Consider the following 17165-nt stretch of genomic DNA (forward strand, 5'->3'; position numbering starts at 1 on the left):
TTGACGATGTATTGATTATTTAAATCAAACTCCAACTTTCTTCTAACGATAAAAACCAAAAAAATAAATAAGAAAAATTATTAATCGGTTATGTGATTAGAATTGTATTCAATTAATAGAAAAAAATAAAATAAATAACAAACCTCAAGTAGAAACAAGGTCTTACGACCTTTTTCTTATCTCTCCTCTATAGAAAGGGGGAGCGTGGTATACCTTATCGTTTGGTCAACGAGACGTACGTAAGCGAACTCAAACCCATAAATAGAGCCTAGGGCGACGAACATGGTTCAAGGGTGTCTATACAAAGCCCTTTTCTTCTCACTCAAAGATTTGAATGAAACTTGATTGATAAAGAATGCATTTTTTCGTTAGAAGCTAGATGGACTAACTAAAAGGAAATACCACACTCCGGGTGTCACGATTGTAGGTCGTGTTCAATTATAAGTGACTATATTTACTCCATTTTGTAACGAAAATAATTGTGGGTTCTATGAAATCCATGCAATTAGAAACATCCGTGTAAGGATGGGGAAACATTTCCATCTCCATCCCTCATTTTTCATCTCGGTGAAAATTCATCATTTATTCATGTAATAATTCGAGATTTTTGCAAAAATTTGAGAAAAAAAAAATGTAATGGTAAGAAAAAAGAAAAAAAAAACTTATTAATTACCATTTATAATAATATATAAATATATATATAAAATGGGAGTGACTAAAAATATAATCTTTTAACTTCATTCATTTTTTAACGTTTTTTTCTCCTCATTCTTCATTCTTACGTATTTTTTTTGTGGGTGGAATAATTTATTTAGGTTATAAAAAATATTAAAATCTGTAAGTATTTAAAATTATTAGGTAAAAAGTGTAAAAGAATAAATTTTGTGTTATAAAGATTGATTTTGATTATGATCAGATTTCATTTTTACTATTAATAGAAATTTATAATTTAAAAAGATAGTTAGAATTACACCATCAATAAAAACACAAATAAAAAAAAAAAAAAAAAAANAAAAAAAAAAAAAAAAAAAAAAAAAAAAAAAAAAAAAAAAAAAAAAAAAAAAAAAAAAAAAAAAAAAAACAGAAATTATGTTCTTTCTTGAATCATATAAATAAGTATAGATTCTGGAGAAGCGAGTTTCCGAATCCTGTTATTCGCGTCATCATCTTCATCAACGTATCAAATTCCGAAACAGCCACAGACTTGAGCAGCAGAAGAAGATCCATCATGGGCATGGAGGACGAAGCCCAAATTATGGTCATCTCTCCGGCAGAGCCCAAAGGCAGTCCGGTTAAGGATCAACAAGCTGCCGGAGTTGGCATCCTCCTTCAGATCATGATGCTTGTTCTCTCTTTCGTTCTCGGCCATGTCCTTCGCCGCCATAGACTCTATTTTCTTCCCGAAGCCAGTGCTTCTCTTCTCATCGGTATCTTCTTCGTTAAGTTACGACTCACTTCACAACTTGCCATTGCTTTTTTTTTTTTTTTATGTTCTTCCTGTATTCGCGTTTGTTTTTCTTCGTCGTCTCTCCATTTTCTCGCTTTCCTTTGTTCACTTGTCTCTCAGGTTTAATCGTCGGCGGCCTTGCCAACATTTCGAATACTCAAACTAACATCAGGGCGTGGTTCAACTTTCACGAGGAATTTTTCTTCCTTTTCCTTTTGCCTCCGATCATATTATATCCTTCGTTGTCCTAATTTATTTCAAAGCCGATCTTCTTTTTTCTCCCGTTCTGTTTCCTTAACACTCTTGCGTACTCAATCAGGATTTAGTCTCTCACCTGTAAGTGCAAAATCTCCTATCAATGCTTCCATATTTCCCCTTAATTGTGATGTTTTGGTTGAGAATAGTATTGCTTAATGTTGCTGCTTTTGTAGAAACCTTTCTTCTCAAACTTTGGGGCAATTGTGACGTTTGCAATCCTGGGAACCTTTATAGCCTCCGTTGTTACGGGTGGTCTTGTGTAAAGCTTTTCTTCTTCCCTTTTAATTGCAAATCCTTCGTTTCATGTACCTTTTAATTTATGCCACCATAAACTGGTTGCTCTTTTCGTTGCAGTTACCTCGGTGGATTAATGTTTCTCATGTATCGCCTTCCGTTTGTTGAATGTCTTATGTTTGGTGCTCTTATTTCGGCAACAGATCCTGTCACTGTCCTGTCCATTTTTCAGGTGTTCACATGATCCATTTGTAAAAAAGTACATCATGAAATAGTTAAAAGTGCTGACAATAGAGACCTCTTAAATTCATAATCTAAAGTTCAGGGATGCAACTGATACCTTTCCAAATTGAAGGATTAAGACAAAACCTAGAGGTTCAGGAGCTTAATTTGTGACTTAAGCTATTGTGATTTTCTTCGGGAGATTATACACCAAACTGCCCCTTATTCTTTAAACTAACTCATCATGTATCTGCCTAGAGTTTCATTGATACCATATGCTGGCTGTTAAATTTTGTAGATGATATTTTGTTTTACTCATTATGTAACTCATTATTTTCATGTCATCATTCTAGGAACTTGGCACAGACGTGAACCTTTACGCTTTGGTGTTTGGAGAATCTGTATTGAATGATGCTGTATGTTTTTCGCATTAAGTAATTATTGATATTGGTTGAAAATGACTCTATTTAATATTTCTGGTTCTCTTGTTGGATAATTGGCAGATGGCAATTTCCTTGTACAGGTATGTAAAGTAGTTGATTTGTTTCTTGTATTTCCATTATTATTGAGTTTATTCTAATTAGTTTCATCTTTTGCAGAACAATGTCCTTGGTTAGGAGCCATGCTTATCATGGAAAAAACTTCTTCTTTGTGATTGTTAGATTTCTCGAGACTTTTGTTGGCTCAATGTCTGCAGGTTATCTTTCTCTTATCTTTTCATTAAACAAACATCTTTTGCTACTTTATTTCCACTTCCACATTTTTTATAATCCAATTCTAGAGAACTTACGAGAAGCAACACATTATTATCATTATTGTGAGATCCCATGTTGGTTGGGGAGGAGAACGAAACATTCTTAATAAGGGTGTGGAAACCTCTCCCTAGCAGACGCGTTTTAAAAACCTTGAGAGGAAGCCCAAAAGGGAAAGCTCGGCATTGGGCGATGTGCCAGCGAGGAGGCTAAGCCCCAAAGAGGGGTAGACATGAGGTGGTGTGCCAGCAAGAACACTGGGCCCCAAAGGGGGGTGGATTGTGAAATTCCACATCAGTTGGGGAGGAGAATGAAGCATTCTTTACTGGGCTCCGAAGGGGGTGTATTGTGAGATCCCACGTCAGTTGGGGAGGAGAGCAAAACATTCTTTATAAGGGTGTGGAAACCTCTCCTTAATAGACGCGTTTTAAAAACCTAAGCTCGAAAGAGAAAGCCCAAAGAGGACAATATCTGTTAGCGTTGGGCTTGGGCCATTACAGTTATGCATCTACGGGATATTGAAAATAACCCTATTTGATGTTGTGAGAGTTGGTACGTAGCTGCTTTTAATAGCTTGTTGTTTGTTACTTCATTGTTGCTTGCTAGTCCATACTGATTCTTATTACTTTATTGGTTTATTAATTAGTTGAGTTGTTACTGTTAGTTAAGAGTTATCATGTGTTACTTTGTTATCTAATGGTTAATTGACAATTCCTAAAGGGAACTAAGCTTCTGTCGGTATAACATTTTTTTTTTTGGGAAATTTTTTTTCCAATAATTTGGAGGAAGGAAAAAGCATGGAAAAATAGTTTTACAGAACTTTTTTCCTATTATTGCATTTTTCAGGATCAGGATGTAATTTCTCTTTTACGACCCTAATCGAAATGCATACATTTGTCTCATACACTATGTCCGCCCCTCAGTCTTGGACATTTTGGCGGGACTTTGGCTCAAACAAATCAATTATTTATGAAACCTACTCATTTTCTCCGATTATAAAAGTTGCTTGTGTATAAAAAAAAGTAGTCAATGATTTGGAAACCATCCAAGACTACAATTCTGGCAAAACAGGATGCCTTCCTTCACTATACAGGCTCCTCATTAATCTCAACCATAAAATCCTCTAGAAAGATCAATTTTCTTGTTGTAGGTTAATGAAGACTTCTGCTATACCAATATAACTATCAAAGCATCAGCATTATTTAGATGACTACTTTCATGTACGCCTCAAATTTCGTGCATGACCTTGTTTTGTAACTTCTTTATAACAATTAATACAGTTATCTTTACTGAATAAATAAACGGAAGTTCTTAAGGGTACTTATCATGGAATGCCTGTGGATCTGCAGGTGTTGGAGTTGGATTTACCTCAGCGTTGATATCCTTTTATGATCAATGTTATCTTTATTGCCTGTAGCTATATTATTTATTTTCATTCTACTTTTCTGATATCATGTTGAGCCTTAATTCTCAGAACCTTTTCAAGTATGCAGGCTTGGACATTGACAAGTAAATTCTATGCACTTGAAGTGTTTGTTGATTACTAAATTATAATCTATTTTTGTTTGGACGAGAATCTGAATTTGGTCGTTTCTTTATCCAGTCTTCAAAATTTGGAGTGCTGTATTTTTGTTCTTTTTCCATATTTCTCGTAAGCAATCTTCTTTTCCCGTTAAGTTTTATAATTTTTATTTAGCTATTTTTACGTTGGTGGATTTTAGCATGAGATCTTTTACTAGGTACATGCTTGCAGAAGGTTTTGGGTTGTCTGGTATTGTGTCGATATTGTTCACAGGAATGGTGAGTAAAGCTGACCGTATTCTTTACGACGTTCTTTTGTTCAATACATCTATACTAGTTGTTGGTGTGCATATAATCCTTGATGTTCTTTGTTAGGTGATGAAGCATTATACATATTCGAACTTATCAGAGTCTTCACAACAGTTTGTTGCAGAATTTTTTCACTTATTTTCATCTCTGGCAGAGACATTTATGTAAGGGAGACATGACCAAATTTTATCTAGCCTTAATCAAGGATCCTTTACCCACTCGATGCTCATAAGCTTTTCTCTTTCAGCTTTATATATATGGGCTTGGATATTGCAATGGAGCAACATAGCTGGTCACATATTGGATTCATTTTTTTCTCGATTGTATCCATACCTTTACGATCAGTCTACTTTTCCCGTTTTTTCTTTCTTGATCTCAAATTTTTGTGGTTCCTTAATCAGTTTTATGTTCACCTCAGTTATTTATTGGTGTTGCAAGGTATTGCTGCCAAATTTTCTCTCCTATTTGCCAACCTTAGATCATTAAATTCTCACATAAGTTTGCATCTTTGGAGATACCATCTCTTTCTTTTATTAAAGCTTTTGAATGGAGTTTCTCATGTAATCTTTACATTGTGTTCTTATTTTATACAAACCAATTGGCTAGGCTTTTTACAGTTGGTTTAGTTTTCAGTTGATTTACCCTCCATTACTTTGATGCCCCTTTTCTATATCAATATACTGTTTCATATCCATAAAGAAAAACTTCACTTTTGACACGTTTTTTTTTCTTTCCACTTTCATAGGCTCCTATCTGTGTGTGTGACTATAGTATTTTGTGTGATATTTCCTAGGGCTGCAAATGTCTTTTCTTGTGCATATTTAGTCAACTTAGTTCGGCCTGCACATCGGCAAGTACCTCCAAAACATCAGAAGGCACTTTGGTACTGTGGTAAGGAGCATTATTTCTTCTTTATTTATTTATTTAATAGAATTTGGAGAGAGGAATCTATTATTCTCGAATAGGGTTCTAATGTGTTATAAATGTAGGACTTCGTGGGGCTATGGCTTTTGCTCTGGCTCTACAGTCGATCCATGATCTTCCAGACGGACATGGGCAGACAATTTTCACTGCTACTACTGCAATCGTTATTTTGACGGTAGGCAGTCTAAGTTTTGTCACTTGTATCATATTCTGATGAACAATTTCGTGTAATTTTTGTCAAAAAAGCGTATTTTTCTTTCCTTAATGGTTACAACTATTAAAAATTGAATTTAGATATCATATAAGCTATTGTGCTACTGTGTTCCCCACGCTTCTGTTGTAATGATGCCTCAAAAAGTTGCCAATTTACTGCATAATGCAGGACTGAAAGTAGAAGTTTGAAACAGATTAAGTTCCTCAATGCGTTTTTGAAAGAGGCAATCTTTGACCAGATGATTCAAGTCAAGGGACCCCATCCAATGGATACAAAAAGAATGGAGTGGATGGCGAAAGTTCGAATGACAAAAAGTTTAATGTAGTATGGTGGAAGAGGGTGTAACAACCCAAGCCCACCGCTAGCAGATATTGTTCGCTATGACTCGTTATGTATCACTGTTAGCTCACGGTTTTAAAACGCGTCTACTAGGGAGAGGTTTCCACACCCTTATAAGGAATGCTTCGTTCCCCTCTCCAACCGATGTGAGATCTCACAAAGGGGAATGCGGAAGGGAAGATGCGGAAGGGAAGATGGAGAGACAAGCTAGTGAATGGAGGACATGAATGACTCATGTTTCGGAATAGATAAAACCAGAAGGGTAGCTTAAATATTCTTTTCTGAAAAAAAAAATCCAATTAGAAGCATAAATCTTTATCCCATAAATATTCCATCAGTACTATTTTTTGTCTCCTTCCTGACTGGACTTAAGAAAATTCATTTTCTTCCATTTTTCTCATCAGTTTCTTTTAAATATTTTCAGGTGTTACTTATTGGAGGTTCAACTGGTACAATGCTAGAAGTTTTACAAGTTGTAGGTGGCAATGATAACCATGAATACGCTTTGACTGAAGTAAGTTTTATCTGCATTTTGACTCTTTTCTTTCTTTGTTTATCAATGCTCTTGGATACGCAGTTGTTTTAATTGCATCCATGATCTTTATGAATGTTTTTAGTTACACGTTTTGCGAAATGTGCAATGCATGAACACTCTAAGATACACAATTATTTTAGACAAGGTAACCATGAATTTGCTGTGCCAGTCATATGCACGAGTAAAGTGAACATAGAATAGCATTGGAGGAAGAAGGTTTGCACCCAATAAAAATACTCCACCCAGGATTATGGAGTTGGGTCGACCACCTCCCAAGAGGGTCTCATAGTGAAAAAGGTAGACTTCCTTGTTTATGAAATGGTTTTGGAGATTTCCTCGGGATGAAGGGGGCCTTTTGAAGGACAGTTTTGCTAGTGTTTACGGATTGGGATTTGCATGGTTGGTCTACTCAGCCTGTAAATTTAGGGAAAGGGAATTTGAGAGAAAATAGAGAGCATACAAAACAATTATTGTTTGATTCACTGGGCTGGGCTAAACCTTCGACACCAGCATGGATACTACTTGCCTAACCCCTCGCTCAGAGGGACCGTAGATCGGAAACTGATCGACCTGAACAACATATATGAATCCCCTCAACCCCTTTTTTCATTACTAATGGATAGGGGCTTATGCACTCCACTCACTGTTGTATAAATGAGCGTTAGAGCGAGCAAGGGAAGCCCTCTAACGCTCGAACTGTCCTCGCTTCTCTGGCCAATTCTTAGAAATTCCGGTTCTTTTGGGTTAAAGAGCTCCTCAAAAAGACCCTGGAAAACCTAAAAGAGGCTGAAACCTCTATAGAACTAATCCGAGGAAGACCTCGCAAAATCCTAGTTTGAGGTCTAAGTTTTACCGACACAATGAATTGTTAAAGTTGTTAAAAAGATTAAATTTATTGTAACACATTGATTTAAGCTTTTAGGTTTGACACTGATTTAACTTGGTATTAGAGCGAGACTCTTATGTATGAACCCTTGTAATGTCATTTCTTCCTCAATTATTATTATTATTTTTCTTTTGGTACGAGACAATTTCATTGATGATTGAAAGTTACAAAAGAGATGTAATATCCAACGAAAAAGTTGTTCAAGGGGTTCTTCTAACACTCATTATTAAATTATTTGATATTTTTGGGTGTTTAAGCTGGAAGGTTCATGCATTAATTTCTGTATACTTTTCGAATTAACCATGATAACCGGGCAGTATTAGAGACCTTTTAATCTTTTGTTCCCTCTTACTATCAGAGTACTGATGTAAGCCATGGCTACATTACTCATAATGAGGAAGGATCATCAAGGAATAAGACCAAAAGGAAACTTAAAGAGTTTCATGAGAGGTGACATCTAATATCCGTCTTTCATTTTCGGACTTGTCTGTTTATGGGGATACATCGCTAAAATGCCTCTTTTTTCCTCAGCTCTACGATATTTACTTCATTGAATAGGAACTACCTGACGCCATTCTTTAAGAGTCGCAGTGGTGATGATGAAGAAAACGGCAACAGTAAGAATGACTTTGTTTATCTCTCGTAGTTCTAGTTTATTTTTTTACAAAAATTTCCTATATATGTTTTATTTTTGGAAAAATATTACCATTTTCTTAATTGAAAAGTGAATTATTTGAAGAATGGAATTTTAAAAATGAAATATTGGATTCAATAGTAAAAACCGGGTAGAGATATATAGGTGGTAGGTGGTTAAATCTGTTGGGATATGGTAGATAATTTGTAGGTCGTTAAATCTGTTAAAGCTATATTTAGTAAACTGAAACCAGACCCCATTCGACAGAGCTTTAAAATGTTCTATTTCATTCTCTATATTCTATTTTGGTGTACATACTTGAAGTCATCAATATTTCTCCTTGCATTTTCTCTCTCCTATTTCTTTGTGTTCATCTTGATCGAGTGTGTGCATGGTGAGTCTCCCTCTTAAGTTATATTCCACTTTCCAAAAGAGCCTTGTAGACAAATTACAAAATAAGTTTCAACCTTCCAAGAGGGCCATTCTCTTGTAAAGACTCGTCCATACGAGCATAAAAGCATAGCAACACAGAAGAAGGGACCCGATCTATAGGTTTTGTTGCAACAACCCTGCCGGTGAGGTTGATAAGTTTTGTTGCATTAGCAAGTCACACATTGTGTCTCTTTTTCCTGTACATTATTTTCATGTCGACCAATATGAATCTCTAGTGATATGCTTGTATATTCGAAGGAACCCCAAATTCTTTCCCAATACTTAGTTGTGGTATGCATGGAGGATGATTTTAAGTAACTCTGAATGTTTCGAGATGACTTACCTGTTCTTGTATAAGAGTGTTGTGCTGTAGAGTATACATATGCACTATCTGAGTTTTCCTGAAGTTTTTGTAAGATTTTGATCAACTTTTGGTCACAGAAAACTTACCCCTTTACAATTTCTACGTTCAGAATGTGAGGAACCACAAAAACTCGTAGTTGGCTTTGAAAGAGACTCGAGATAGGATGTAAATAACTTCATTTTCAAGGTTCGGTTTGATGGTGTTCTGCTCGAGTAAGCCTTTCGATGAGTGTTGATCCATTTGAATATAAATGTTTGCCCAAGAGATAGGGTCGCTACTTTTAAATTGATAGCCCAATCGCCATTAACTTTTGTATGTGATATGAACCAAGAGACATCAATCATACAATAAGCATATTGTATGATTGATGTCTCTTGGTTCATATCAGTATGCCTAGCCTGTATTCGATAGTTTTTTTTGGCTAAAGTAAGCAATTGGGCGATCATTTTGGGAGAGAACCGCCCCAATCCTTTTCCGATGTATTTGTCTTTATTATAAATGGAAGATTCAGTAGCTCCTTTGTTTCTTATAAAAGCGCCATTCTTGAGAAGATCTAATTAAAGAGCTAACATTGCCCTTCAATTGGCCACAAATCCTAGTACTAAGTTGTGAGACCAAGGAATCCCTTTAGCTCCTTTAGGTTGGTGGGAATAGGCCATCGTAACATTACTTTAATCTTTTTCGGGTCTGCTTCTATCCCTTCAGAGAAGAGAAGACACAGTGGCCCAAATACTCTATTCTCTTCTAAGCACATTAACATTTCTTAAGGTTGGCATATAGGTGGTTGTCCTTCAACTGCTAAGGTGGTTGTCTTTCAACTGCTAAAAAAACGAATCATCTAAGTGATGTGGGAATGAGGACCAAGACTACCAAAATGTCATAAAAAAAGTACTAGCATAAATCTTAGGAGGAACGGCTTGAACATACAATTGATAGGGACTGGAGCATTGCGGGGGCATTCGTGAGGCTAAAAGGGCGCCACCAAAAATTCATAATGGCCATTGTGGGTCTAGGAAACAGTTTTGAGTGTCACAATCATGCTATGAAGAGAGTAAGTTGTGATTCTCACGTGCGAACAAGCAAGGTGGTGACACAATAGTGGCGCCTAGTTGGCCATGCGATGGCTTAGACAAGATGAATGTCATGATGTGACCGAGGAGAACGATGCATCATCTAACACACCACAAAGATGTGCATGAAAGCTAAACCGAGACATAGGCAAGAGAGAAGCAACAATGTCAACATGATATCAGAGCTTGTTGAAGGGTTGGGTAGGGCCCCAAGCCTTAACCTCGAAAGTCGGGGTTCTGAAGGGAATTTGGGCATGCGGTTCTGGAGTCAAGTCCTTCCATATGAATTATGAAAACTCGCCAAATCTGGTGTTAATCGAACACCGGACGGATGCTCCACGACACCGTATGTTTGTTCGCCAAAATCATGTGTACACTTGCCAAACCAAGAATGTCTCAAAATATATCTTAGGGGGAGGCATGGTGTCAGCTTTCCCCCATTCTTGGGTCATGTGGTCTAAGCGAGCTACCCCGTGGCACATTCGTGTGTGATAGTGAGGGGTGAGCGTCGCGAGACGAGTGTCTCGGGCGACTTTCTTTGAAATAGGTTTTTCAAGACAGTGTTGAACGACACAAGTATGCTAACATGGTTCTCCTGTCCATGTGTCGAAGGTTGGATTATGCACCTGCTATCCGGAATGGATTTTGTAAGTGAACTAGTATGGACACGAGAGGGTCCAATGCCTTGATATAACCCAGATGGATGAATGTTCAGGATGTCTTGATATTATGAACGACACATGGACCTGTTTTTTATGGGCAAGACCGAGTGAGCTATGATGGGTGATGACATCTTAGTACTTGAGATGACATCATGACATGAAGTCCATGTCAATTGGGATCTAAGAGATGCGGCGTTGCATTGAGATACCTTATCCCTGAGTAAAGCCAAGGTTGAGCTGAATGTCCTGGCCTAGTGTAGAGGCAAGTTGATTAAGTCTCAAATGATTGAATATGCACGTACGGGCAGCGCGTATGGCCCAACAAGCTTGGATTCCGCACAAGTTGTGTGTTGGTGAAGATGAACCTCACCTAATGTTCGACGAAGCCAGGAGAAAAAATGAATATGGGGCTTGGGTTCCCTTTAAGGCTTGTCGTGAGCATGTCAAGATCACGAACCACACAGTTGAAAATGTACGACCATGACACTGAGCACATCCTCCTCATGTACTCATATTTAATGATACCTCGACTTGAGGTCATTCTTGGCTTAAAACCGAGTTCCTACAGCAACTGAAAGTTACGGTGATGTTTAGAAATTAATCGATCAACTAACCTGGGAGGATGGTTTGGGAGAGTGATCGTTCGTTCCATTATGCTCGTGGGTGTTCTAGTGAGAGCTTGAAGTTCAATCAAATAATTCACGAGTCCTGCCAACCCGCTCTTACATATTCAATGGTTTTGGTTAGAACCAACTCTTACATATTCCTTTTCCTTCCACTCTCCTTGCCCTTTGTGTGCATACTTTCTCTCTCTCTCAAATAAATATGGAATTCTGTCTCATATCCAAAAAACAAAAAGAAGAAGTAAAAAAGAAGAGTTCTAGCAAGCTCGCAATTACTATTACTTGGGTTATAGTCGAGCATGAAATATATAATGACCCAAGTCCAACACTAGCAAATATTGTCTTCTTTGGACTTTTCCTTTCGGGCTTACCCTCAAGGTTTTTAAAACGCGTCTGCTAGGGAGAAGTTTCCACACCTTTATAAAGGATGTTTTGTTCTCTTCCCCAACCGATGTGGGATCTCATAATCCACCCCCCTTCAGGGTCCAGCGTTCTCGCTGGCACTTGTTCCTTTCTCCAATCGATGTGGGACCCCCACCAAATCCACCCCCCTTCGAGGCCTAGCATCCTTGCTGGCACACCACCTCGTGTCTACCCCCTTTGGGGAACAGTCTCCTTGCTAGTACATTACCTGGTGTCTAACTCTGATACCATTTATAACGGCTCAAGCCTACCGCCAGCAGATATTGTCCTCTTTGGGCTTTCCCTTTCAGGCTTACCCTTAAAGCACGTCTCTTAAGGAGAGGTTTCCACACCCTTATAAAGGGTGTTTCCTTCTCCTCCCCAACAGATGAGGGATCTCACACAATCTCGATAACCAACTTTTTCGAAGGCATATTGTTACAATCCTTCTAGAACTTTAATCACTTTTACAGAGTTGCAAGTTTTAACATGGCGTTGCGTGGTATATTAGTTTTGAATTAAATTGGCGGTAGAACCAGTTGAACATATTTCTGCTTTTGATAATCTATTCTGTATGATGTATTTCATTTATAATATATGAAACTGTACTTCACCCAAAAGCCTTAAAACACTGTTGTTGAAAGTTAGGTTGGTTCATTGTGGCTAACTTTATCATTATTTAGCTTCGAACTGATTTGATTCTGATAATTTTGCTTCAATAGGCAGGCCAATCCGTGGTTCTTGAAAGCTTGTTCTGGCATGACTAACACTCGGTTGTAGTATTGCGATATATCATACAAGCTGGAGAACTCTGTGTATAATGTTATGCATCCCATCCGCTCTGAATTAGGTGGAGACGAACCAGTCGAGCACGCAGTTCGGAAGTTTCGACTTCGAGTGAATGATTATGATAGAAATTAATTCTTTACATGGTCTGTTTTGGACTGAATGAATAAATGAAGTGAAAAAGTTGAGTTTGATGTTCCGTTATAGGCTGTCAATGAAGTGGAAACTATAGTTTAATATGTCTACCTTCTCAAATGGATCCTTTATACAAGTACCCTTACCCTTACCACAGGAAGGAGTCCATCTATCTGCCCAGCTTCGGTAGATTTCGCCCTTATTTTTATATCTAGACAGAGACGTTATTACATGCATAACATAATTAATATGTGCAGAAAATGCATTAAAAACGAAGGTTTGGACTTATACGTTTGTTTAAAATAATAATGTCAACATGGTAAAAGAAAATATTAATATAAGTTCAAATGCAACAACGAATATGTGGAGCAACCTACAACCACTACTAAAAGAAAAGGATGAATACTACTATTCTAACTTAGCTTCAATGGCCATCACAACATCGCTTCATCCATGTAGGGGTGCCTTACTTTTGTATTTAAAAAAAATAGCTTTTAAGAAATAATCAATAAGTAACTTTAGGGGTCAGGAAATGCATACACAAACCATCAATAAGCAATAAGTAACTCTATTCTTTTTAAAATGTAATAGCATGGTTTTGAACTCCTTCCAGTCTTGAAAGGGTTAGATGTGTGATACTTCTCCACCCATGGCCCATGTACGGTGTATATGGACCCATCAAGTGGACTCGTATTCGTACCCTTGGACCAAGCTTTGGGCTAACGCACTTATGCACTGCCAAACATCACAGAGGGAGAGGACATGCATGATATCGTGACGAACATAAATATTGAAGGTATGCATTTACACTAAACATAGCGAGAAAGTATTTGGATGCATATGACAGGCATAAAATGCATGAGGTCCTCTTAGCTTAAAATCATAGCATATACTTAAAATACAAATTGTGCTTTCTTTCATTCATGACATAATGTACATACAAATTGTGTATACATAATACTCATCATGTCTTTCATCATATCACCAAAAGCATAGTATAATTCCATAACATGGCATAGTATAGTATACATAGTATAACAATCATAGACATGTAGAGGTCACGAGACACGTGTCATACATCACCAATTCGTTCAACCAATCCAACAACAGAACTACTTACTTGGTTGACCTAAATCGAAACCACTAAATAATCTAAATCGAAACCACTAAATAATCTTAAAAGTTGTTCAAATCGGCTCCTTGAAGTCCAATTTAATATATCTTACCCACATCATCAAGTTAGGCATAATATACCATCCAATTAATCCATCAGTATCAACTATTTAAAGTCGTCAAGTCGATAGCAGGAAACTGATTGGGAGCGAGCCGAGGTCTGGAGCCGACTCGAGTGAGGGCCGGACTACGGGTTGAGTAAGTGGTTCGGGCTCTGGTTCGGTCACAAGCGGCGCGCACGAATCTCAATTCCAGATCAAGCCGGGTACACGGAGTGGACACGCGGGTCAAGATGCACGTTGGATTGCAGGTTTGAGGCGAGGTTCGTGGGTCGCGCTTGTGCGACTCTGAATTGGGCTGCAACGGGTTTGGGTGCGTGTCATGTGGAATACGCTGTGTACCGATTAGAGGGACATCCGTAGATCTATTATATACGCCACTAGTCCAATTCGATAGAATTTCGAAGAGTCCAATGAAGCGTGGGCTTAGTATTACAATCCCACTTTGATAGCAGCGAACTTACGATTGTGCGGCACTCACTTTCTAGCAAGTGAGTTAAGCCTATTCGTTCTTGCGTCGCCTACGGCCAAGCGATGCTCCATCCTCTGCCTCCGATTCAAGAGGAAAGTTTTAGAAAACTAGGGCAAATATATTTCAAAAGAGAGTTTTAAAAGCAAGATTTGAGAAATTGGAAATGGTGTTATATGGGAATGTAAGCATAAAAGCAACAATAACGGCTTACTGCATATAAGTATCGGGTAGGAAGAGGTTGACAACTAATCATATCACCCTATAGTACATTTTGAGGCATTTTAGCTTTTGAAGATGTAGACACGATTTTGGTGAACGGTCATATACCCTCATACTGACCCAATATGAAATGGTAAAGACCTATCTAGTATGAAAGCATGTAAGAGGGGTTTGGAACGAGCATGCAACCATAAACAACATGTCCTGGACAAGCAAGACCGGAATATCTGACCGTGACACTCAGCTTGCCCTTCCGATCAAACCTCAGAATGTCTTTCATTGGAGTTACAAAATTGTAAAGACCCGTCTTTCCCTACCTCAAAAAGTAGACCATTACGTAGACACGGATATAAAATATTGGTAAATTTTTTCAAGTTTAAAATAAAACATACTGCAAGACGTTAAATATATTACATCAAAAATAAAACAAAGTTAAATATTTACATGCACACACATACAATTTAATTACAATGATCATTTACCAATGAAAGGGTTTTTTCTTTTTTTCTTTTTTTCTTTTTTTTTCTTTTTTCCAAAAGACATATACAAATAAACATGAGACTCAGGTCGATGGTCTCTTCTGCAACCCCATGGCTCGACGCACCCCTTATTATCGTCAGTGATCTATTGATCACCTGAAAAAGAAGGTGTAACAAGAGTGAGTATTAAAATATTCAGTACCCAACCTACTTATAGAATCTCGTCGAACTTATTCCTATACACGAAATCTGAAGCCATGTGCTCCTTGTTTAGCCAATTATGTGGCTCAAGATTTATACTACCCTTTTCAAGTTCTTATATACTGAAACCCTACACGTACCTCCTCTTTGAAGTATTTTATCCCCTTTGGTGTTCATATCTTGAGGGCTTTAGGTACTATTAACTCTATGTTTTACGTTTATCTGGGTCCGTCATTAGCCTTGCATGCGTCTGAGGTCCAGTGTGGCCCATGGAAAGGCCTCAAAGTACTTTCTTTAAGTATGGAGGAGTCCTTTGCTATTAGAGTAATATTTATTCTCTACACTTAACTACCTACTTGGATCACTTTGCCCTTTCCAGCTGAATCAATAATCCACATGTTCTTACACCCTCCTTGGGTTAGAATAGTCCTGTCTAGGAATAATAATAACATGTTCGTTGTCTTTTCAAGCTAAAACAGTGGACTACCTGTTTAGAAACAATAACTACCTATTCGTTGCTTTTTAAACTAGAACAGTAGACTACCCATTCACTGAGGCTACCTTGATAAGGTGCATCCTATGATTCATAGAGTTACTTGTAGGTGACAACTATTTCTTATGTACCAAGTAGACCCTAATCCTTGTTGGTTAGTCTACGAATAGGGTTAGAGCGGTGGGCGCACGAGTGTTATATGGCGAGTATGTGGGCACACAATTCCTAATCATATGGCACAAGCATGTCCTTTTTTTTTTTACCATTATTATCTTTTCAAGTTCTTTCTATTGCCATTTACACTAAGATCTTTTCAAATAGCATATACATGTTTTGGTTATCACATACTTTACACCAATAGTCATATGAAACCATTAATCACCGACATTTCTAGTTTTCTCGGTGGTTTAGGGTATTTTGAAAAATGTCACTTACCTCGAACAATTAGAACACTAACGACTTCGTCAAAAAGAGCCTATATAATATGTATTTAAAGACTTAGGTAAAATAGTCTTGGAGTTCAAAGGTCTATGACAATCATTATCCACTTGTCCTTTTTTTGCTGATTCGACTTTAAATAGGTTTGAATTCGTAGATAGGAAGACAATAGGATATGAAAATGCTAGTCAATCCAAGAAGATTTGCAAACCTCTAGCTCACAAATGCTAAAACGCCAAAATCAAGAAGACCTTTAGATTTAAATATTAAAGAATTTCGAGATGATAAAAAATCAATCTTATTGACTTGTTGGCCCTTAATCTCAAATTACTCAATTAATTGGTGTTTTGATGATAACAAACATGTTCTTAACTCCTAATAACTTCAAAATTTTGAAGTGTCCATAGCGTAAAGTTGGGAATAACGACTAGGGGTGTACATCCAACCCGACAACCCAGACCAACCCAACCCGAACTATAAGGGTTGGGTTGGGTTGGATTAGCATTTTGGGTAGGGTTGGGTTCATTTTTCTGAACCCGAACTGAATTGTTACGGTTTCGGGTTCGTGGATAAAACCTTCGAGTTGATCCGAGCCAAATAAAATATAGAAATTATGTTAAGAATCTTTCCGTATTAATAGGTTTGCTAGAGTGTACCTCGACCTCTCTAAGGACACTGACAAAGTCATAATTAATATGTTACAATCTTCGCTTCTTGTTTTTTATTGATTTTTTTTTATTTGAATAATGAAAGATCCATTTGTGTTTATTTGTGAACTTTTAATATATTTTATCTAAGATTGTATCGGAATAATTATAAAGTGTGGATAAATAATAAAACTTTTAAAAATCTTTTTTTGATCCCTCGACAACCCAACTCGAA

General features: G+C 37.4%; 1 protein-coding gene across 1 annotated transcript; it reads left to right on the forward strand.

Annotated features, from left to right (window-relative positions):
* Positions 1-1092: 1092 nt before the first annotated feature.
* On the forward strand, positions 1093-12900 carry LOC111804246 (sodium/hydrogen exchanger 6-like). The gene is made up of 21 exons (XM_023688979.1): positions 1093-1427; positions 1568-1679; positions 1759-1783; positions 1879-1964; positions 2060-2171; positions 2515-2577; positions 2665-2684; positions 2761-2858; positions 4263-4291; positions 4391-4422; positions 4517-4564; positions 4653-4713; positions 4810-4907; positions 4991-5066; positions 5162-5181; positions 5537-5634; positions 5733-5842; positions 6645-6734; positions 8000-8091; positions 8173-8258; positions 12551-12900. The coding sequence occupies exons 1-21, from the start codon at positions 1229-1231 to the stop codon at positions 12571-12573; spliced, it is 1578 nt and encodes a 525-aa protein (XP_023544747.1). The 5' UTR covers positions 1093-1228; the 3' UTR covers positions 12574-12900.
* Positions 12901-17165: the final 4265 nt, after the last annotated feature.

Source organism: Cucurbita pepo, chromosome LG10 (assembly GCF_002806865.2).
Source record: "Cucurbita pepo subsp. pepo cultivar mu-cu-16 chromosome LG10, ASM280686v2, whole genome shotgun sequence".
Classification (NCBI taxonomy): domain Eukaryota; kingdom Viridiplantae; phylum Streptophyta; class Magnoliopsida; order Cucurbitales; family Cucurbitaceae; genus Cucurbita; species Cucurbita pepo.

Coding starts and splice junctions, on each gene's coding strand:
- LOC111804246 (XM_023688979.1), top strand. CDS start 1,229: ATGGGCATGGAGGACGAAGCCCAAATTATGGTCATCTCTCCGGCAGAG. Junction 4,423..4,516: donor GCAGGCTTGGACATTGACAA/GTAAATTCTATG, acceptor TTCTTTATCCAG/TCTTCAAAATTTGGAGTGCT. Junction 5,843..6,644: donor CTGCAATCGTTATTTTGACG/GTAGGCAGTCTA, acceptor AAATATTTTCAG/GTGTTACTTATTGGAGGTTC.